The sequence below is a fragment of the Anolis carolinensis genome, chromosome 1, assembly GCF_035594765.1.
Source record: "Anolis carolinensis isolate JA03-04 chromosome 1, rAnoCar3.1.pri, whole genome shotgun sequence".
In the NCBI taxonomy this organism is placed as follows: domain Eukaryota; kingdom Metazoa; phylum Chordata; class Lepidosauria; order Squamata; family Dactyloidae; genus Anolis; species Anolis carolinensis.
The window spans coordinates 212,140,716-212,165,144 of record NC_085841.1 but is presented as its reverse complement, the minus strand read 5'-3'; the positions used below and the strand labels follow the sequence as shown (position 1 = coordinate 212,165,144).

General features: G+C 39.0%; 1 protein-coding gene across 2 annotated transcripts in view; it reads right to left on the bottom strand.

Annotated features, from left to right (window-relative positions):
- lrp2 (LDL receptor related protein 2) overlaps positions 1-24,429 on the bottom strand; it is a 189,848-nt gene that overhangs the window by 72,192 nt on the left and 93,227 nt on the right. For both annotated transcript variants that reach the window (XM_008119019.3, XM_062964876.1), the window contains exons 24-36: positions 22,671-22,787; positions 21,279-21,656; positions 17,538-17,786; positions 16,504-16,715; positions 15,069-15,253; positions 13,439-13,667; positions 12,818-12,995; positions 12,151-12,279; positions 8,547-8,713; positions 4,803-4,946; positions 4,528-4,637; positions 2,289-2,466; positions 745-958 (exon numbers count right to left, since the gene is read on the bottom strand). In XM_008119019.3, coding sequence (XP_008117226.2) covers positions 745-958; positions 2,289-2,466; positions 4,528-4,637; positions 4,803-4,946; positions 8,547-8,713; positions 12,151-12,279; positions 12,818-12,995; positions 13,439-13,667; positions 15,069-15,253; positions 16,504-16,715; positions 17,538-17,786; positions 21,279-21,656; positions 22,671-22,787 — 2,490 coding nt within the window. The remainder of the gene's footprint in view (positions 1-744; positions 959-2,288; positions 2,467-4,527; positions 4,638-4,802; positions 4,947-8,546; positions 8,714-12,150; positions 12,280-12,817; positions 12,996-13,438; positions 13,668-15,068; positions 15,254-16,503; positions 16,716-17,537; positions 17,787-21,278; positions 21,657-22,670; positions 22,788-24,429) is intronic.

Sequence of the window (24,429 nt, the reverse complement as noted above, 5' to 3'; positions counted from 1 at the left end):
GGTGGGTTTCTTCCCCATCATCCCAACGAGGGAGCTTTCTCTATCTCTCTCCCTCCCTCAAAGGCGCCCTCCTTCTGCCTCTGCTTGGCGCCCAAATGTTTGGCGAAAGGACTCCTTGAAGGGAGAAGGAGCTACTTCTCCCACCTTGCATTCCTTCCTTCCTGCCTTCCCTTTACCTGAGGCCCAGTTGTCATGGATCCTTAAGGGCACCCTCAGGGCATAGATCAGGAGCAGCATGGCGAAGAGCCACAGGGCCCACAGGAAGGGCCACGAGAAGGCAGCAGAGGTCTTGAGCTGCCCCAGCAAGCCAGGCCCCGCTATGGCCATGTTCCGGGGAGGGAGGGAGGGGGAGGAGGCTGGGGAGCACGCTCTGCTCCCCCTCCTCCGCCTCCGAGAAGGCATTGGCTTCGGCCTCCTGGGCAAACACACACCGCGAGCAGAGGAGGCGCCGAAGGGAAAAGGACTCTTGCCTTGCGATTCCTCCTGCACGAGTGCCCCTGAGCAGAGGCTTGTTTCTGTGATCAAAAAAATGGGATGTGTCTACGGACAAGGCTGGCTCTTCGGCTTAGAAATGGAAATGAGCACCAACCCACAGAGTCAGACATGGCTAGGCTTAATGTCAAGGGGAAACCTTTACTATTACCTTATTGTACCAATGAAATAGCTTGTTCAGATTTATAAAAAACAAATATTAATTGGCCATTCATATTTGGGGCCTTGTGAAAAATCATATCATATACTCACTGTCTCGGTAATACACTCGGAGACATTTCAAGCCTGAAATGTTGTCTCTCAGAACTACTTTGTTTGCTCCAGTGGCCTTGTCAACCCGCTCAATGACCTCATAATCCCGGTCAGTGTAGTAGAGGTAGGACCCATAAACAGCCACTCCCCATGGACGAGAGAGGTGAACGACCACCGTCATCCGATTAGTGCCATCCACATTCCCTCGTTCAATCTAGAAAGATGAAGACATTAAGCATTACACATGGCGATGAATTGGGAGCTCTAAATACAAGAGTTTTATGTGTGAAATTAAATGTGTGTACTGAATTTTGAATGTTATTTCTGTTCTCCTCCCATCATTAACAAAACAGCTTGGATTTCCCTTCTTCCATTTATCTGCTCCAATCCTGGCCAAAATGGTACAAGTTATTATCACATTATTTTTCAGCCAAGACACACCAAGGCTGAAGCAAGCAAATCTCAGCAGAACTGAACCAAATCCAGAATCATATTTTGAATAACTGAAAACCCTCTTGAAAAAAAAAGGAACAACCCAGAGAAATATTTTTGCATTATGGGACTTTGCAGCACAAAATTTATTTGTGTAACCACCTCAGCTTTTGATTCAGAAAGCAGCATTTCATGTAGGATACGCTTTATTTTGTGTAGGAAATTTAGGTGTTTGTGCTGAAAGCATGTATTGTGTGTAAATGAAGTTTTCACAAAAAGTGAATACAATACAATAAATAAAGTATAAAATACACAATACCCCTGAAAGTCTTATCCACTAGGGAGAAACCATTTCAAAGTGCAGCGGGCCTTCAGATCTATGGGAGATCCAGGAATCCCAATGAATTGCAAAAAAGCAAGTGGGTGAACCCCATATTATTAAATGGCAATCAGACACGTGTCCACATCAGCACATGCACATTCACATCACTGCCAGTTTTAAGTATTCGTGCAATGACCTGAAATAGGCTGAAACTGCACAGCAGGAGAGTCCACTGTTTTTATTCCGAGAAGAACAAAACTAAGCAAAGATTTACATCTTTAAAAGACATGGAAAAATAATTTAGGGATCCTATGAGTCACTTTGACAGATCTTTGGTGTTAAAGGCAGGATATTAACAGTAACAGCTTCATAGAGTAATTACTGTGTTTCTGAAGTATATGGATATCTCTTGTTTTAAAACGGGGAAAAGAAGCCTCATCTATAGATGATTGCAGGAAAGCAATTGTTCTGTGCCTATCTGGAATTAAATCCTGTTGAATGCTTTAGGGCTTGCATGCATGAGACTACATGTAAGCAGCTATATGAGGATTGCTCTGTTAAATTTTTAATGTGACAACTCTGATTCTGAAAATTCATCCTACAGAAATTTGTTATGCAAAATTAGTCTAGCTTGCTATCAATTATATACTGAATGTATGTAACAGATTCATTTCTTCCATCTATATAACTAACCATATCATCATTCCTACTTGAAAGCATGTGATCCCACTATGTCAGGCTTCAGAATTCAGGTTCATAAATATACATAAGAACGTATGTGTTTACATACCACTCCAGTGCTTGAGACCGACCAGTACAGCTTTTGTTCCTTGATATCAATGGTGATGAACCCCACATGGTCTAGATTACCAGTAAAAAGGGTTCTAATATCTGAGCCATCCATGTTGGCACTGGCAATCTTTGCTGGGACCCCACTGTCAGTTCCTTGGTCTGTCCAATAAAGCTTCCTGCAACACAGGTTATCTCGTCACCAAAAGATATGTGAGTGTTCTTAATACGCGATGTGTGCATGGATTAAAGAGTGTGGTTTTACACAGCTGTACTTTGATGGTTCCTAGGTGCCTACAAGTTGGCTCTGGCTGCCAGTGATCCTATTTTACTATTTTCTTGGCAAGATTTATTCGGAGGCAGTTTGCCACTGTCTTCCTCTGATGCTGCAAGAGTATGACTTGCACAAGATCACCCTGTGGTTCTCTTCTGGCAAGTGGCAATTTGAAATCTGGTCTCCCAGAATTAGTTCAACATTCAGACCTCTGCACCATACTGTGTCTGCACATGTACTTAAAAGCAAAGACGGGCAAATGAAATAGTGGTGGGAATCACCATCCACAGGACATATGGTCACTCCCAGTTCAACCAGAAATGACACAATATCCCCTCCAGTTTGAGAAATTGTAAAAATAAAGCTAATTTTGTTGGGCTGTACAGTAGTGGATAGCAAAAATAATCTCAAGATCTCCAAGGAAAATGCTTTAAAAACTAATTTAGACAAAGCCTTTATCTGTTTGGTTACTTGGACACAACAAAATTTACATCAGGATGACATAAGTTGAAAAGTGACATATAGTTGATTGGCAAATAATATCTGACTCATAATTATTTGACACAGCAGCTAGAAACAAAGTGATTCCTCCCCTCATCATAATTTGCTGAAATTAAGAAAGGGTGTGTGTGAAGATGAGAGCCAAGTAAGTGCTTTTATTTGGAAGAATTATAAATTTAAGTTACCTCCACAATTTAAAATAAATATCTGGTCACTAAATTTGTAATAACCAATTAAGTCCCCCCCCCCCCAAAAAAAAGATCCTAAAATTATTTTTAAAACAAACCAGCTACAGCTTCCCCTTATATATTTTACTCTAAAACAAATGTTGGATTAGGACTTCTTACAAAAAAATTACTATTTTCTCCATTCACTAGAGCAAGATACAGACTGGAGCCTTTCAATTTATATTGCAAAATAGTGCTCCATCACGAGGAATTCCCAACAAAAACATTCTTAAATTCCAAGTGCAACTTCTTTCTTCATTTTGATGATCCTAACATAGCAAATCTATCTTTACACTATATGTCAAATATTAAACTGCTTGAAATGTCCTGCCCTCCTATTAAGTTTTATTCATGCAGCCAATAAACAGAAGTGATTTTTTAAAAATCAGAAAGAGAGTTGTAAATCTTTGCTTATTTTATTCTTACACTTGAGAATGGAAAAAAAAAAATCAAAAGTTTTCTCCAGAGTGGATGAGATTATACAAGAGTTTATGCACATTTTGGAGGAATTCAACATATGTACAATAAATAGTTTTATACACATAAACAAAACATTGCATGCCACACATACAAAATATATTTTGCTCTCATCTGTGCAAATGATTTTCTTGTAAAAAAAATCCTAAAATTTCTTTTTTTATTAAATTAAAATGCACAATAACTTTAATAATGTGTTGAGACATCCTTTATCATGGAAAATAAATAAATGTGCGAATACTGAATCCCTAATGTGGTAGACATAGTCACACTGAAATCTGACATACCTAGGGAGAGAACAGAATCAAAAATCAAATGTACAATACAACTCAAAACACTGACTTCAATGTTTCTAACTAAATGAAATGGCAAACTACTACTTCAATGTCCTTCTGACTTGGACCACTCAGGGCCATGATGGTTGGTGGATTTTAATTACGGTTTCCAAAATCTTGTTATATCACAAATAGTTTAATGCACTAGGAGCATGGGGTTAAACCCTTGTGCTGACTAGACTGCTGACCTAAAGGCTAGGTTGCTGACCTGAAGGTTGCTGGTGCGAATCTGTAAGATGGGGTGAGCTCCTGTCTGTCAACTCTAGCTTGCGGGGACATGAGAGAAGCTTCCCAGCAGGATGGTAACACATCCGGGCATCCCCTGGGCAACGTCTCTGAAGAGACGGCCAATTCTCTCACACCAGAAGCGACTTGCAGTATGTTCTCAAGTAGCTTCTAACACAATAAAAAAATGTATACACTTACCCATTAATCGGATCAACCGTTAAACCAATGGGCTTTCCAGAGCCGGAAGAAGTACCATCATTGGTAATCAGTGTTTTTCGGTAAATGACTTCACTGCGGAGTTTCAGTACCTACAGAACACACCAAATCTTTTGATGAGGCTCAGAAATTAAGGATATCACCTTAAATTACAATTTTCTTGCTTTTCAGTGAATTTATAAGAACTTAATGGCACTATTTTATCAAAAAAAATGACACTGATAGTAAAATACTCAGCTACAAGTTGGAATATTTACCTCAATGGACTGTGTATTCGGATTACTGTAGTACAGGTTTCCAGAAATCCAGTCTACAGCTAAGCCCACAGGAGTACCAATAACAGCAGCAGGGGCAAAAGTTGTCCGGTTTGTTCCATCCGATTTCACTCTATGAATTTCACCCTTAGAATTTAAAAAAACAGAAAACCTCAAGACACAGCATATACAAGAAATTCCTGAACTAGTCTTTCAAACATATACACTGAGCTCAATAGGTTTTTACTTCCATGTAGGTATACACAGGACTGCAAACACACACAATCAGATCTTTTTGTTTAGACTGAAATGGAAATGTGGAAGAAAAAGGAACAGGGGGAATAAAAAGTATGGAAAAACAGGAAAGCACAAAGTGCAGGAATGAATAGTGAGGAGCCCTCAAAAGAATTTTGAGGTTATTTGTAGATGACGTGAAAAATGGTTGGAAATATTGAATCAGAATGACATTTGAGGAAACATTTTACTAACAAAATGTACTCTTCTGTATCCATATGAGATATCTTCTGTTTTTCTCTACAAAAGGCATCAGGTAACACACTACTCTTTTTGGCAGATGCATGAAATCTGGGAAGAAATGCTGATTTTCTGTCTCACCCACATTTTGTTTAGTACAGGAGTGAACAGCAACAGGTCAGGACCTCATTGTTATTACGCTATAGCAACAAACCATTTATTTATCTATATAAATAAAAAATGTAATGTCCATCAGTGAGGGACCTCATATCTCCCAAACTATTCCACCAATCACTATGAAATTAGGAAACAACATAGCAATCGAACTGCAGTAGGTTTTAAGCCTACTCATAAACCTGACACATCTGAGAAAGGTAAAATCAAATCCCTAAGCGATGGCCAAGCACTACCCTCCTCCCTTAGCAACCATCGTAACAGACAGCTCCTCTCATTAATAAAAAAATAATCTTTATTATTATAAGCATTGTTTATACCCCACCACCATCTCCCATAAGGACTCAGGGTGGTTTACAAAATTGCACACAAAGATGCCAGACATGAAATACATAATACATAAAATAAAATACATCAACATGAAAACAATACTAACATTACATAAACCAGATATATAAATTGGATAAAACAACCTCTATTAAAAATAGAATCAATTAAAAGATCCATGAAATCAATATTACTGCCCAGTTGAATGCAAAGAACTTAGATATAAAGTGCTAAGTGACTGGCAATCAGTTCTGGTTACTGTCTAAACGTTATCAAATGCCTGCTGGAAAACCCAAGTTTTTAACTCATTCCTAAAGTGTTGTAGTATAGGGGCTTGTCTAAGTTCCCTGGGGAGGGCGTTCCAGAGCCAGGGGACCACCACCTAGAAGGTCCTTTCCCTCATCCCCACCAACCACACTTGAGACGGAGGCGGGACCGAGAGGAGAGCCTCTCCGGCAGATCTTAGAGCCCGCACTGGTTCATAGGAGGAGATGCGATCATGAAGCTAGGCTGGACCAAAACTGTGTAGGGCTTTTATAAGTGATAACCTGCATTGTTATTATCGGCAGCCAGTGGAGCTGCTTTAATAGGGGCATAGTATGCTCCCTATAATTAGCTCCAGTTTGTAACCTGGCTACCGATCTTTTTACTAATTGCAATTTCCAAGCCTTCTTCAAAGGCAACCCCACGTTGAGTGCATTACAGTAATCCTTCTAGATGCAACTATGGTGTGGACCACCGTGGCCAACTCAGGCTTTTCGAGGTGCGGTCACAGCTGGCACACAAGCTTTAACTGTACAAAGGTCCTCCCAGCCACCGCCAACACCTGAGCTTCAAGCGTCAGCACTGAATCCAGATGGATCCCCAGACTGTGGACCTGTGTCCTCAGGAGGAGTGTAACCCCATCGAACATAGGTTACCAACCTATACCCCAACTGGCGTTGCGACTGACCAGGAGGACCTCTGTCTTGTCTGGATTAAGACTCGGCTTGTTGGTCCTCATCCAGTCTATCACAGCTGCCAGGCACTGTTTGGGGATCTGGGGAGCTTCCTCGGAATGTGGTGAAAACGAGTAATAGAGTTGCGTGTAATCTGCGTGGAGATGGCACCCAACTCCAAGACTCCTCTTAGCAATAGCACAAGCAATGTCCATGCAGTCTCCATCCTTTAGCAACCAGTGTGGGTGGGGCCGCAAGGGAAGGCTAGTCCAGCCTCCTCGCCAATCACGAGGAGTTACGCGAGGTCGAGACTCTGAGGCCTAGCCACAGAAAGGGTGTCAGGAGCGACTTCAGAAACAGCAAGCTGTCAGCAAGGATGTTACCCAGGGGACACCCAAATGTTTTACCATCATGTGGGAGGCTTTTCTTTATAATATCTGTGGAAGGTCCAGAGTGGGAGAAAGAACTCTCTGCTGCTACAGGCAAGTGTGAATGTTGCAATTGGCCAACTTGATTAGCAGTACATAGCCTTGCTGCTTCAAAGACTGGCTACTTCCTGCCAGGGGAATCCTTTGTTGGGAGGTGTAACCTGGCCCAGATTGTTTCATGTCTGGTATTCCACTGTTTTCTGAGTGGTATTCTTTATTAACTGCAAAAAATGTTGTAATTTGTCAACTTGATTAGCACTGAATAGCTTTGCCACTTCTGGTGTGAGAGAACTGGCCATCACTTAGGATGTTGCCCAAAGGACACCCACATGTTTTACCATCCTATACAAGCCTTCTCTTTATATATCTGTGGAAGGTCCAAGGTGGGATAAAGAACTATTTTCTGAGGGTTTTTTTTTTCATTTAACCAGACTGGACCACAGCAACGCGTGGCCGGGTACAGCTAGTATATTTTGAAATAACAAAAAAAAGAAGAAGAAGAAGAACTTCAAGAGTGTAGAACGGAGATCATGAAGCACAACTATTCTCCTGGGAAGGCTTGTCCTTCCTGCTCAAGTATTGGAGGTAGTCTGGGGCTTCCCTGCTGGAAGTTTCCTTGGAAATTTTGATAGGAAGGACAACCAAATTACACTGACACCAACACAATCACTATTCAGTCATTCTCACAATGAAGTGGACTGAGACATTCACATTCAAACTAATCACTAAACCATAATTGAAATTATTACCAGTATACCTAATCCCCACTCCCAAATTCCTAATACTTCTACAGCATAAAGAGAGCCATGTGGTCATGTGAGAAAATTGAGGCAAAGGCAGGATTAATCCACCAATATGGTGGTATAACACCACTATGGTGTTATAAGTGCCAGTGAAAAATGAGCTGTAAAGACAGGGTTTTAAACAAGTCTAACCCATTGGGTAACCTTTGCAAATGAACAATTATAAAAGTAAGCAAGAAGTACAGCTTTCAAAAAATGATTGATTGCATCACAAGACAGTGTTGTCTTCCCCATTTGCCAAGCTTAAGATGAAAAAAAAAATCATAATAACAAAAATCCATTTAGTGTTGTTTTATGTAATTTTAAAATGCTGCTTTATTTTTATATTGTTTGTCTCGTTATTAACTGTTGATTGAATTTAAATTAGATATATTTATGTGTGTTGTTGTCAAAATGATTTGTATAATTATATTGTTGTGAGCCGCTCTGAGTCCCCTTGGGGAAATGGGGCAGGATACAAATAAAGTTTATTTATTATTTATTATCACCCCGCTCTAATTCACTATGCCCATCTACTCTACTACCCCCAGGACCTGTTATGAGCATCAATTTTAGAAAGTAGAGGCTTTTCCAATGAACATTCATATAAATTGTTTTACTCACTGGATTTTCAACCCAGTAGACCATCTGTTCTGAATCATCAAAGTCGGCATCATATCCATTCTGGACTCCTGCTATTGGAACCATGGCATCATTGGTCTTCTCCTCCGGGTTTAGAGAAATACCATAGATTATATTATCTCTTACAGCAATAAGGAATGGCTCTTCGACTGTAAAAGAACATTATAAGCAGCAGAATTTTACACATTTCCTGTAGATAACAAAACAGAATTCTGTGGTTGTTTAATACCTGTTATATTTCCAAGATAAGCAAATAATTTTAAATTAGTATCACACGAAGGTGCTTTAGATAAAGTGAAACTGTTTGCCCATATAGCACAGTATTATCTTCTTTGATGGGCAATCAGCCTCCAGATCCCATTAAACTGGAGATGCCACATAAATCTATATCTTCAATATCCAAAGTACGTGTTCTAACATCAAGTTATGGATTTGATGTCCTCAAAACACTAATTGTAGAATAATCTACTTCAAATCATTGTTAAATGGTGCTTTCAAAAGAGAGTCAAGCTCAGAGCTTGGCCCAATTACTTTTTTAGCTATTCTGGCTAGGAGATTCTGAGATTTGTAGTTCAAAATGTTAGATGGCCAAGCTCTGCTCTAGCATCTGTTTTCCCAGCAACTTGCACATGATTCAATACCTCCTTAATTTCCAAGCACCAAGCCAACCTGGAACTGACATTAAGAATGTGAATGCTGAAAGCTCCAAGAAGCCACACGTTTCCCTTTCTCTATAGTTCGACTGTTTCAATTATGAGCAAAATCTATGCCATTTGCCTAATTTTCAAAAGTCCTGAAAATTTAAGGTAATTAAACATTGAGACTCTTGGACTCAAACCACATATTGCTATACAACTGCATACAATGCAATGCAAATATTTCACAATTTCCCAACAAATACTGGGAAATAGAAAAACATGAAAGGGTTGTGTCATGCATCAAACTGACAATTCCAGAAACTAAAAATAGAGGGAATTATCCCACTAGCACTTTTCAGTCACTGCAACAATTTGCAGTACAGGCAGTCCCCAAGTTACGCACAAAATAGGTTCTGCAGATTTGTTCTTGGTTGAATTTGTATGCAATTCAGAACAGGTAAATTATTAGTGTAACTCCAGCCAAATATATATAAATATATATGCTTTGGCTAGCACAGGAAAAGGTTGACACCCCCATGGGGTTTGTTTTGCTGTCTGTGCCCCTGTTCAGAAGATTCCACCTCACTTCCTGTCCCTGTGATAATTGGATTTTTTTTTTAAATGGCTTGTTGTGGAAACAAGAATTGGTGATAAAGCTTCAGTGGAGACACCTTTTCCCAATGAGAACTCTTTCAGGAGTAGGGGTAGATTTATCTCACTAACTGTTGTCTCACCCCCATCTATAAATGTAAAAATGTAATGTTTCTGGGAGAAACATAACTCAAAAACCACTGGACGAACTGACATGACATTTGGACACAATACACCTATCAATCCAACGAGTGACCATCACTCACAAAATCACACACACAAAAGCGGAAAAGGCTTAAAAACCCAAAAAGCTAAAAGACGTTACATCATATGCACAAAAACAACTGTCCTGGCTCCTCTCCGCCCCCTGCCCCCCCCCCCCCCCACATGAGGGAAAAAAGCATCCATTCTGCTAAGGAGAAAGCTATGTAGTACAATCTGCAGCATAAGCCTTCCTTCAATCCCCAGGCTTGCAAATTGAAATTATCAGCTCATAGCACTGCTTTACAATCAAGCCCCCTCCCCAACAAAAAAGAGATTGGCATTGGAACCACTGTCTCCCTCAACTAACTGTGCAGTTCAGAAGGGTCTCCTAACTCCGGCCGAGAGTTAGTCTCTCCACAGCCAAGCCTGGTTGGTCCAAGCTGGCCAAGACTAAGAAGCCCAAACTTCCCAACCTGGGAAGGGGTTCAATCCGGGCAAGCCGCAGGAAAATTAGAAAGGCAGAAAGCTTAACGCTCCTCAGGCCGCTACTTCTGTGGGCGCCTCAATATCAACCCGAGCAGGCAGCCTCAATACAGTAAAAGCCCACTTTCCAGGCATCTTCGCTGTTCTCTTTTTTTTTTTTAACCTTTTATTTATGATTATAGTGATACAATAAAATGAAGAGAGCCGCATGTAAAAACATATAGAAGAAAGGAACAATGTGAAAAGGAAAAGGAAAAAAAAGAGATAAAAAAAGAAATAAACAACAAACGAAGGGTGAACACGCTTGGTGGCAAAGAAAGTGGGAGGGAGGGAAGGAAATGGAACCAAAGAGTGAAGGAAGGAAGGAAGGAAGGAAGGAAGGAAGGAAGGAAGGAAGGAAGGAAGGAAGGAAGGAAGGAAAGAAAGTGGTAGAGAAGGAAGAAATGAGAGAAAGAAGAAGGGAAAGAAAAAGGAGGAAAGGAAGGAAAGAAGGAAGGAAAGAGAGAAGAAAAGATAGAAGAGGGAAGGAAGGAAAGCGGGAGGAAAGGAAGGAGAAAAGGAAGGAAGGAAAGAAGGAGGGAAGAAAAGAGAGAAAGACCGAAAGAAGGAAAGAAAGAGGTAGGGAAGGAAGGAAAGGAGGGAGGGAGGGAAAGAGGGAAGGGAGATGAAAACAAAGAGGGAAAGAAGGAAGGAAAGAAAAAGGTAGAGAAGGAAGGAAGGAAAAATTACATTTATCAGAACCCAGCTCTTACTCTTTTCTTTAATTACCATTAAACCACACATGGCCACAGCAACACATGGCCGGGTACAGCTAGCTATGAGTCGTTTGTAAGTCAGATGTTTGTAACCCGGAAACTGCCTGTATTACCCTCATCAATTAGCTATGAAAGTTTTAACAGTATCACTGTGGTTAAAAGGAAACAATGCAAGCAAAACTTCAGTTAGCACAGTTGCTGAGAGTTTCTGTTTGCAAGCTAACTAAACAATGTCAACAAAGATTACCGTCATAATCAATCTCTGAAAGGGTCAAGTCCACATTCATTCCAAACCATTAATAATAATTACCATACTTCAAAATGAAAAGTTTTGGCATTGTAGGGTAACACTCATGTTTCCTAATATTTGACTTGTTATATAAAAACTACTATACATCACAATCTTAAGTCTGCCTACTTGGAAGTAAGTTCTACTGGGTGGCGTCAAACAGCTCCTTTCCTTCCACCGATGTAAGTCATTTCACTAGGAGGAGCCCTTCTATTGGAGAAAGAACCTTTGGCTCCAATCTACTGTTTCCAATATTATTTGATTTTTTTATTTATTCACATTATATCCTTCATTTTATCCCAAAATGGGGATCAAATTAGCTTACAATATGAGGTTGTTAAAAGAGCTAAAACAATATGTGGCATTAAAGTTCAGAGAAATACGGAACTACCAGTACAATTAAAACTTTACTTTTAAGACACTCACTTATAAACAATGAAAACCACATAAACCACACTATATATATGCATTCTCATTACATATCCCTATACCTTAACCAATTAAAAGCTGAAGTCTTGGCCTGCCAGCAAAAAGGGAAGGCACCAAGACTAGAAAAACATGAAAAGTAGAATTTTAAAAACAAACAAAAGAAACATGCTTCTCAACGACAATTCCTGCGATCCCACCTCTCATGCAGTTCACATGGTCAGGGGAGAGAATCCATCCAGAAGGGCAAGCACAAGAATAAAACCGTGGTCCTGACGAAGAAAGCAAACACAGGTGGCTACACGCTGACTGAGCACAGAAGTTATCACCTAAAGGAAAAAATGAAATCACTAGTAAATCCTGTTGTTGACATGAAGGGGGAAAGTCACCCAAACCCACAAATGCATTATACCTAGTTTTCCATGCCTGGCTAATATGTGATCATGATAGGAACACTCTTTTGTATAGACAGAAAAAAAATTAATTGTCCATACTAATTTGAGTTCAGATTAAAATAGATTAATATGATGTTAACAGTGTCAAATCAGGGCAGAATACTGCGCACTCTAGCTGTAATATAGATCTCATGTAGATTCAGACTAAGAACAGTAATTCCAGGCAAAACCATACTGAGCCCAAGTCACAGACTGGAAGAAAACTGATCAAGCTACACTTTAAAAAATGTGATATGATGAATATTTAATATCTAGATGACAGTTTTAGAAAATAGCACAGTATACGTGTGAAAATGATATATGACTCTCAAATAATTTGACATTTTACAAATCCAAAGCCTTATTAATGTTTATTAATATTTACACATCTTGGTTTGTTTCTTCCTTGTTCAAATTAACTGGATAAGCTTACCAGCTGGTTGTTTCACTGGGTGAATTGCAGTAATGCCCAGAGGTTGGTTAACATTATAAATCAGAACTGTTTGATTTCTTCCATTCCACTTGTTGGCTCTAATTACTCGGTGTGTATAACGGTCAGTCCAGTATACAAAATCTTCAAAGAGTGTAAGGGCATGAGGATGTCGCAATACCTAAAACAAAAAGAGGACAAACAATTCATTTTTTATTATAGTTTGCACAGAGAACTGTCACTGAAAAGAACATGAAAAGTCTTAGTTCACTTCTGCTCATGGGTATCACTTACTTTGTAACCTGATAAAATGTGATTTTTAAAAAATAGTATAGCAAATATTACTTTTATTATTCAATTTTGCTCTTCTAGTCCAACAATACGGCACAGTGAGAACACTCTTTCAATCACAGCAACCACCCATAAAACAGGAAGTCAGTTTGCAATACATTCATTGGTGAATTATTCCAATTGTCTTAATGATGCTTCACAAAAATAGCTTTCTATATCCTGAGCCAACCGTATCTAGATTTCAAGCCTTTCACAACCATAAAGCTTGCAAGAGCAGGTTCTAAACAGAAGAACAATACAACCCAACCCCCCACTTTATTTTCTTTTCCATACCAAGTCACTTGCCACGACTTGTCGCCTATTGTTTCCATTGTAATCACAGAAGTCAATATAGTCGAGATAAGCATCTGCAAAGTACAGGAGTTTGTTGGGGTAGTCAATGGACAGTCCATTAGGCCAATAGATCTTGCTACTGACAATTGTGGTCCGCAATGTGCCATCCATGCTTGCTCTTTCAATTCGAGGATTTCGGCCCCAGTCTGTCCAGAACATCACATGAGCACTGTGGAAAGCAAGTGATTACATTATAGGAAAGAACAACATTAGTATACCTTGAAGCATCAGAATAGGAACAATTTGTTTGTCAACATTCTCAGCAGGGAACCAGGAGGTGCACTTCAAATCTCCATGAACTCATTGGGGGATCTTAAGAAGACTGCTCTCTTGTACCTCTTAAGATGTTAATATAAGGGAAAATAACTGTCACATAGTTTACACAACTGTGATAAGATTATAACCTGTAGGACCTTTTACCTTAGAAAAAGGATAAGTAAAAGAGAATAGGACAGAGGAATGCAATATTGTGCATGGTGTTGAAGTAAGTTGTTATAATATGAGACCCCCACCTCATCCACTAGAGTTAGGTGGTGAGAGACTCAGGACAGATAAAAGGAATCTAACAGAATAATCCTTGTATAACACAGCCCAACCAAAAAAATCTTGGTGTCTTAATTTGTATGCTTGTTCCTGGGGTTATTTAGGGTGCTGATCAGAAAATTGAATTGGATGGACCACATCAGCTCTGGTTTCTTAGATATGGTTATCATGATTTTCTATGGGCAAGCAGTTGAAAACTGGTAGATGCCATATGTTCTGTATCTCAAAAACTAGAACAGATAGGGGGAAACTGGTGCCATTTTGGGAAAAAGCAGGTCAAATATGCCCAGAAACAGGGCTAACATTTGAGGCACCATAATTTGTGTTGCCCAGTGCTATTCTTCTGAATTTGTAATCTTGAAGTTAAAGATTTTCTCAGTGCCAAATACACACGAAAATTGTAGTTTAATTATAAATAAAAACTACATAGGTTTTTATTTGAAACTTGATTATATGAGGTCATACCTTCAGAATTGTGTGAGGTCAACAGGATAAGATCTGATTTTGCAAAAAGAATTCATCAAATAAAAATTCAAAGTTTTCTTTCTCCATGGCAAACTCTTGCCTTTTATGGGTGTCAACAAAGGGTTGACAGCAGGCCCGCATACCTTTGTAAATCACCAACTATATACTCTACTATAAATCGAGCACACTATGACTCAATAAACCACCTATATTTACTACCTGTGACATACTTGCTACTGGTAAATAAATTTCAAACATTCTGTGGATACTGTGGACTGATATAAAGACAAATATATATTTCCTAGAGCTGCTCAAATCTTAGAAGTCAAGATGACTGAACTGAAATTGTCATATTTTTGACACATCATAAGAAAACCATGCTTGGTAAGGCAGGAAGAAAATAAGATGTTTGCAGAGCCTGAGCAGAATGGTTAATTGTAGAAAATTTTGAAGATCTCTCATTCATAAGATGACCATAAGTTGAAATTGACTTGACAGCTGTTAACAACAACATACATGGTGCATAATGGAATCAAAAGGTAGCTTAAAATGAAAAGCTTACTCCGTCCTGGGATCTAACACTAGTCCCCGTGGATTTGTAACATTTTCACTGATCAACACAGTTCTGTGGGTTCCATCGAGTCTGGAGACCTCAATTGTCTCAAGAACATAGTCTGTCCAGTAAAGATTGCGTCCTATCCAGTCCACTGCTATGCTTTCCGTTACTGTAACACCACTGTCAAACACCTGCCCAAAACAATGGAAGAAGTTGGTGCTCTTCTAATCCTTAACAGATAAAACTTAATTAACATTCCATAGAAGGAGAGGAACTTTTATTATTTACCAAACAGATTTAAAAAGTGTAATCCATGATTCCAAAGATAATGAACAACCTGCTATTCTAGTTGCTATTCCAAAACTACATACCGTATATACTCGAAGTTAAGCCGAGTTTTTCAGCCCCCTTTTTTTTTGGCTGAAAAAGCCTACCTCAGCTTATAATGGGGTCAAGGTTAAGGCAGGGCAATAGAACCTGGAGGCCATTGCTTGCAATATATGATATATTTCTCTCTTACCCTCCCTTATCAGTGTGTTTTCCAAAGCCTCCCTCGCTCTTAACCAAGGGAATGTTTTGAAAAGGGAAAGACATCCTTGCGAGTCAGGAAGAAGAAAAATATGTATCCATTAATCTTATAAAAGCATTTTCCCCTAACATATTTGTTAAACTCTCCTACAGATATATAGGCATTAACCCCCACATGCATTTGCAATCCCTATTAATTTTATATATGAATTCTTCCCTCATACGTTTGCAGGTCTTTGCAAATCCTATATACATATAGATCCATGTACCTGTATATCTATATCCATATATATACATTATCTAACCTACTGATGCCTCAATTAATGTAATTTTATTGGTATCTATTTTTATTTTGAAATTTACCAGTAGCTGCTTCATTAAATTATCCCAGTTTTTTATGGTAAAATTAGGTGCCTCGGCTTATATTCGGGTCGGCTTATACTCGAGTATATACCATATATAAACAAATAGCTTTATTGTAGAAACAGCTCAACATCATATTGAAATGGTTGTTTAGTTGGAATAACTTTCATGATTTTTAGTGTTTTCATTCTATGATTCTATACTTATATATCAAGAAAAAACAGGAGAAGACCGTCTGCAGAAACAAACCTATAGAAACAGGGATTTTCCTTACTGAGAGAAAGCATCAAATGGTGCATTACTACTTCCTAAGTAGTCATAGCTTTCTAGTTTAGAAATGTATAGTACCTAAATTGCAAAGAAATTTATGTGCATGAAGTGGTCCAATTTGTTTACTATGGACCTCAGCTGAACTACAAGCCTTGTCTCCAGCATCATGCTGGTTCTGTCACCTCCATGTCCTTGCATTTGAAATTCAGTGTTTTATGTAAAGAAATGAATGGTTGTAACATTTCATGCAGGACATGTTTGTATTCAATAAGAGACTTACTACTTTTCTGTCTGTCCCATTCTGGTACGCACTCCAGATCTTATCCTGGGTGATATCAGACCAAAAGATTCTCTCAGTCACTGAATCAAAATCAATAGCAACAATGTTCCTTCCATCTCGAACCAAAGAATAAATCCGTTGTGCATGAGAAGTTATGTTGTCGGCAACAATTTGGTTACGACTTGCTACCAATAAGAGGAGATACCCAGGCTCTGTAAAAAAAAAGAAGTAAGTATAAATAAAACAACAGAAAATAAGGGTTTAATTAGCAATGGCTAGAGAAAACACAATTTATAAAAGTGCTAGAAAGAGTTAGCATCAGATCACAACAGCAAGGTTCAAAATGCAATGGCATTTGATCACTGGCACCAATGGCTAGAGCTGGGAAAGAGTGAAAATTGGACAGCTAATACTGACCAGTATAGGCCATGTAGAGGGAACTGGACGTCCAAATGTTGGACTATGACCTGTATCATCACTAACTATCCAGCCTGCAAATGGTGCAAACTGAAGTCTGTCCACATTCCTGGTTGAGACAACACTGAGCCAGATGGACCAGAAGTCAGACTCAATTTAAGGTGATTTCCTATAGTCTGACAAAATGAAAGATAATATATTTCTCACAAATACTCCTATAAAAGATATTGTGAAGAAAATACAGTTTATTGCAGTGATATTTGTTAAACATATCACTTTGGCAGCTGTTTTTCTTAGATACAGGAAAAGTTACTTTTTTGAACTACAATTATCAAAATTGTTCATCCTAAGGAATTATGGGAGAGGTAGTCCAAAAAGTAACCTTTCCAGTCTTTGGTCATTCTCGGCTAGCTGCCAACACAGCTGATCAAATCTGCAAAAATAACAGCAGTTAGGAACCTGTCTCCTAAACAATGTACATAATATAAAGCACTGCATTGTGACAATGGGCAAGAATTTAACATCTTGCCAAGCGGCAGGAAATAGATGGTTACAAAGCAAAGAGTCAGGGCATAATTATACATCTGCATGACTGTGTCTCACTTGGTATTTCTCACCGGCTACTTTGCAAGTTTTCCCATTTGGTTCCAAGACATAGCCTTCATCACAATAACACCTGAAAGATCCTCTTTCATTATGGCAGTGCTGGCTGCAAAATCCTGGAGGATCACATTCATTAATATCTTCACAGGTTTTAGAGTCATTGGCCAGCTGGTATCCAAAAGGACAAGAACACTGGGCTCCAAATGGCCCTTGAATGCATTCATGGGTGCAGCCTGCATTGTTATCAGAACAGGTCTCCTGGTCTGCAAAGAAATGCAAGAGGGTCACAAATGAGCATGTCAAAAAAGTTACAACTTTCCACCAAATAAATAAATGACATCATAACAAACAGTAAACAAAAGATCCCATTTGTAAATGAGATACTCCTATGAACATGAATCCCTCTGATTTCAATGAGTTTATATTAAACATAATGACGTCTGAATTTAACTCAACTTACTCAGTACTACAGCCTAACACAGGGAAAGGTATTAGAAACAATGACTTCTATGTCAGTGGGTAGGCAAATCTACTCCAAGCTTTGGTCTGAAGGAGTTATCTAAGGTTCAGTCCCTAAAGAATAGCTCCTTTCGATTTTGGATTAAAATCCAGAATGGATCCATCGTTCAACTGACAAGCAAGTCACTGATTAGAAATATGAACATTGTAATTGTTTTGTAAGTAGAAGTTAAAAGCACTGCTAGTAGCAAAGATAAATTCTTCTTGTGTTGTTTATGACTAGGTTGTCACCTGCATGGAAACACATTTCAAAACAAAGATAGCTAAGAGATATCTAAAAATAAGAGCTGTGTCCCAGGATCAGAAAATGGCATAGCAAGAAGGTGGATAATAGCAAGCCACAATAAAAAAAAACCCAGCTTCATTTTCATATGTGAACCGCAATCCGTTTGCAGAAAGCAGATGGCAGCAAAGAGCCAAGGCAATGACCAATTTTTAGCTACTGAATTATTCTGATTAATATTCTGATGAGATAGAAAGACGAAATGATTTGCTTTCTACTTTGTGACATGATCCTTTCAAACATTTTCAACCATCATGTACTCTAGTTCTTTTCCAAAAATTTGACACCTACAAAACCCCGATTTTATATTGTTATGAATAAAGGCTATAAACTGCTCAAGAGAAACTTCTTTTGATAGCTTCTCCTACTTTAATACATATAATTGGATAACTTAATAATATAAACAGGAGTTGTGATAATTTGAGGCTTATTCACACAATCAGGTATACTGAATAGTTTATGGCCATGGAGTGTTTGTTTCCTTGATTGTTTATTTGATTGGGTTGCTGTGAATTTTCCAGGATGTATGGCCATGTTCCTGAAACATTCTCTCCTGATGTTTCTCCCACCCTGGACATTCTACAGCTATATAAAGCCCCACTTGCCTAATTTCCAACAGACCTCACAACCTCCGAGGATGCCTGCCACAGATGTGGGCGAAACGGCAGGAGAGAATGCTTCTGGAGCATGGCCATACAGCTCTGAAAACTCACAGCAACACAGTGATTCCAGCCATGAAACCTTTGACAACACATTGTTTGTTAGATTTATTCCCCATCTTTCCCAAAACTGAGAATTGAGATGGTTCAGCAGGACTCAATAAAAACTGGATAAAAAATAAATTCACATCCTAAAAACACTTAGACTAATGTCTCAATAAAAATATACAGCAAGTACAGTGCCCACTTCAAAAAAAGCCCATCCGAATACAAATAGTCAGTTACAAAAAAATTGGTTGATTAAAAACATGTTTGCCCATAGGCCAAGGATAACAGGAAGAAACGTTTCACAGTCTGGAAGCCACCACCTAAAAAGTCCTTCACAGAAGGTGGCAGAACTGAGAGGAAAAAACTCCCACAAAGATCCTAAAATCTGCAGAGGCTGACATGGGAGAATGTGATCCTTTAGATGGCCTGAACCCAAGCTACTAGGGGCCTCATAGATAACGAAGAACATTTCCAATTTTGTCTAGAAACAGGCAAATAACCAAGGTCTGTGAAAACAAGAAAAGCTGTCCAAGAATGGATGGCTCTCAATAGCCTTGTTGAATTTTAACAAGGAAATACATCTTTAGATTTCGACATGCTATTTAATGTTCCCTCTGGGTAATTGTACACAGCTATTATTCCTATTATTATTTTTGCACAATTGTTTTAAATGTTAACAATAAAAATATTTCTAGAAGAAATCAGTTAGAGGGGAATGTGATCAGGAGGATTATGGTTGCATTCTTGTCCTGGCGGACTTCCCATAAGTATCTGGTTGTCCTCTATGCAAACAGAAGACTGGACTAGATTAAGACTTTGGTATGAACCATCATGCTGTTGGTTTAAAAAAAACTCAAAACTGAATCTCTGAAACTACCTCAGAAGTTCACTGATTATGTAAACAAGCCCACAGTCAACCAATGTGATTTGAAATTCAGTCATAAAAACATAAATTTAATATGTTTTAGGATCATACCTGGCTGAGGCTCATCTGAGAAAGTGCATTGATTGATTAGAAAGGAAAGGAAAGGAAAGAAAGAGAAATTAGGATTAAGAGCAAATCAACACTGATCGTAATCAACACAGACATTTCTGACCCTTTGCAGGTTCTGAGATTAAAATCAGGTAAAAGTTAGAAATATTAAAGGAAATATTAAAGACTGAATGAAATTTGATTTTGAATTAAAAGCCACTACTGATTACATCCAAATCTCAAGTGGTAAACGTAATATTTATTTGAAAATTAATTCTGCTAGTAGCATAAAACGTCAAAGTTAAGGGAAGCGCTGCCCTGGAGAAACAACACACTCAAAGTCACACAAAGTTGCAACAGTCCTTCAGTACATTAGTGGGCCCATAAATATAGAATTGTTAGCTCCAAATTGTTGTTGTATATCTTCAAGTCAACAAATTTGGAGGGGGTGTTGTACTCTTAAAAGTTATACTAAATGTGTAGGAGTCATTGTTGTTATGTACCTTCAAATTATTTCCAACACATGGCAAACTAATCAGTGGATTTTCTTGGCAAGATTGCTCAGATTTCCTCTGAGGCCGAGAAAATGCGATTTGCTCAAGGGCATCCAGGAGGTTTCATGGCCAAGCAGAGATTTGGCCCTGGTCTCCATAGTCCAACACTCAAGCATCGCTGACTCTGGCTCCAAATACTAGATTTTATATGCAACAGGAGATATACAGATTGTGTTCTACTGGTAGATCTCAGGTTAATTCACAGTAGATTGGCAGAATTTCTAACTCCCTATTGCTTAACCTTAACAACAAGAATCCCATTCAACTACAACACACAACTATACTACTTAAATGAAGAAAACATGGCAGAGGTGTACGAGAATCCAGGAGATGATTACTGTGCACTAGGACTGAACTGAGTTCAGTTCTGGTCCTCAATTTAAATTCCTGAATACAATTATATATTTCTAGCACTAGGGTATGGTTGGCAATTTTTTCCAATTCTAGTACAAAACAGTTCCACACAAACCTGATGTCTACTCTTTCCTGCTGCAGAACATGAAAGTGACAGATTCCATGTATTATACTTCACTGAAGCTTACTAATTTACTTATTACAGTGGAAGTATATTTTTCCTTCAAATAACTCAGGATAATATGTACAGTTGTTTCTCATTTTATCTTTCCACTGACTGTGAGGCCAACTGTATTTCCCTTGTTTCTCAAAAATTCAAGCCAGTTTGCATGCATTATTTTTTTTAAAAGGCAATAGTCACTTACTGCAAAGTGGGGACTCATCAGCTCCATTAGGGCAGTCTGAAAGATTGTCACATACTTTGCTCAGATTGACACACATGCTGTGGCCTGGGCACTGCCATTGCCAGCTCGGGCATCGGAAAGGAGGAGTAGGGCAGTCACTCTCGTCGCTCATATCCCTGCAGTCATTGTCTCCATCGCAGACCCAAGCGCGATAGATGCAGTTCCCGTTGTCACAACGAAAAAGAGTGGGAGGGCAGGTCCTGGGTGGACATCTGTGATGCTCATCAGAGCCATCCACACAGTCAGGGTGTCCATCACATTCCCAGTTAGCTGGGATGCAGTTGCCATCAGACTGACACTGGAATTCATTTTGGTGACACATCCCGGGTGGCCTTGTAGCTGGAACAGTCATATTAAGCAAGTGGGTCAGTGTCCATGATTATGTGGAAAAGCAAACTTAACTAGTAATCTATTTTCTCCGTCAACTGGCCAGATGTCAACTAACTGCAGTACATAGGTATGGATAAGCCAAAGGAAATGTACAGGCCCTAAATTCAATTTGAGAGAAAGTTTGAAATTAGCAGGACCTGTTAGCGAACATTAAGTCCCACTGATTTCAAAGCTCTTCTTTTCATTTTATTTAAGTAATTGCATGGAGGAGATGTAAAAGCTACTATCAAAATACCATTGGTGTTGAAATAAGAAACAAGAGTTTGATCTACCAGAAACTGTCCTGAATATGGACAGAACAAATGTTCCCTTGTACCCTACATAAATACGATAAAGATATATGCAACATCTTCCCTGACTTACAGATGCAGTCTTTGCAGAAATAAAATGATTTGAAACTGACTTTTCACTAACACATATGATGTAGTATTTCATTTAGCTGGAAAAAGTATTTTGGGTGCAGATCGTAATTTCAAATAAGTGGTTCAAATGCAGAATATACATGCTATACACTACAATCTTTCCAGTGTCAGGTTAAGTGTTTTTTTCATTTCACCCAATCATTAGCAATTAGTCAAGGAGCTGCTCTACTGCTTCAAATCCTTTCGAAATTCATTTAGTTCTTTGTTTGTTTGTTTTTGTTCATGAAAGTTAATATATAGGTATCTTGTAATATGATTGGAAAACCTTCATTCCCCTATATAAAAATATAGGCCCCTTCTACACTGCCATACAATCCAAATTATCAAAGCAGATTATCCACATTAACTGCTTTGAACTGGATTATGAGTCTATACTGCTATATAATTCAATTTAAAAGCAGACAATCTAGATTTTATATGGCAGTGTAGAAGAGGTCATCGTCTGAATAAATTTCTTCACTATAAGAACTAGCAGTTCATGAAAATACATCCTGAATGCAGTTAATCTTTCCAAACTTTGTTCCTGAAGTAGTATACTTACGGCAATTAACCTCATCTGAGTGATCATTGCAGTCAAAGACACCATCACACTGGTAGTAATTACTGATACACTGGTCTCCACTTGCACATTTAAATTCAGTGGAACTACAGTTGTAGACTACAGTGGAAAAAAGAAAAATGATTATCTCGGATGTTATTTTTTAAGGACAAAATTCCAAACAGCTATTTAGTAATGGTAGTAATTGTACAGAACACAGGATGCAAGCATTATAAACAAGCATGTTATTTATCTATACACATACTAAAAGTTAAAATCTGTATGTGTGTATGTGGCATGGATGTCCACTCACAGTCAGTCTCCGGCCTGCACAACGAGGCGATAGTTCCCAGTGCTGTGGAGCCACCACATCACTCCCTTCCAGGACATTGCAGGTTATAGCGAGCACATCCCAGAATTCCTCTTTCTCTCTATTTGCATGACCACACACACTGCCTCTCCCTTAACCCTTCCCTACCTTTTCCTATGGCACACAGAAAACAGAGAAATTGATCAGCAACTGAACAGACTAGAGGGAGGTGGGGAGAATTCACCATGATTTATAGGAGTTGTAGGGACTGGGATATATAGTTCACCTGCAATCTAAGAGAACTCTGAACCCCACCAACAATGGACCTCGAACTAACTTGGCACACAGACCCAACACGGCCAACTACGAATACTGGCAAACTTTGGGGGTGGTTGACCTTGACATCCAGGAGTTATAGTTCACCTATATTCCGAGAACACTGAACCCATCTGATGGCAGATCTGGACAAAATTTGGCACACAAATTCAACGTGGCCAACTGGGAATACTGGTGGACTTTGGAGGCAACTGACCTTTATCTCTGGGAGTTATAGTTCACTTGTATTCCATGAGCCCTCTGAACACCAACAAAGACGGGTCTGGACCAAACTTGGCACACAGACCCAAGACTGCCAACTTGGGGTGACTGACCTTGGCATCACAGACTTATAGTTCACCCGTATTCAGAGAACACTGAAACCAGCAAGTGATGGAGCTGGACCAAACTTGGCACACACACCCAACATGGCCAATTGTAAATATTGGCAGGCTTTGCGGGTAATTGACCTTGACACCAGAGAGTTATAGTTCACCCGTATTCAGAGAGCACTGAACCCAGCAAGTGACAGATTTGGACCAAACTCGGCACACAATCCCAATATGGCCAACTGTGAATACTGGCAGATGTTTCAGGAAGATTGCCCTGATATTACCTAACATCCAAAAATAAAACAAGGCCCTTTTCAAATAACCCGGGCATCACCGGGTACCCAAGCTAGTAGGGAATAAAACACATGAACAAACCATGGTATCATTATTTCCTACAAGATGAAATATTTTTTCCAGGTGAAAAGATCAAGTTGAATTTTGTATTATTATTGTCTTTCTCAGCTCATACAATAATTGTTATGCATTCTAATACATTTTCAGAATAGTTCAAGCACAAATTAATGCTACTAAACAAACTGGAAGAAAACATATTCTTAAAATGTATAGTAAATGTGTAAGGAGTCATTGTTTTTATATACAGTACCTTCAAACCATTTCCAACAAACAGCGACTCTAAAGGCAAGCCAATCATCCTGCCTTGGCAAGATTTGTTCAAAAGGAGTTTGGCTTCTTCATCAGAGGCTGAGAGAGTGTAACTTGCCCAGTGAGTTTCCATGGCTGAGCAGGAATTCAAACCCTGTTTTGCCAGTGCTGAAACCACTATAGCACACTGGCTTTCATGAGG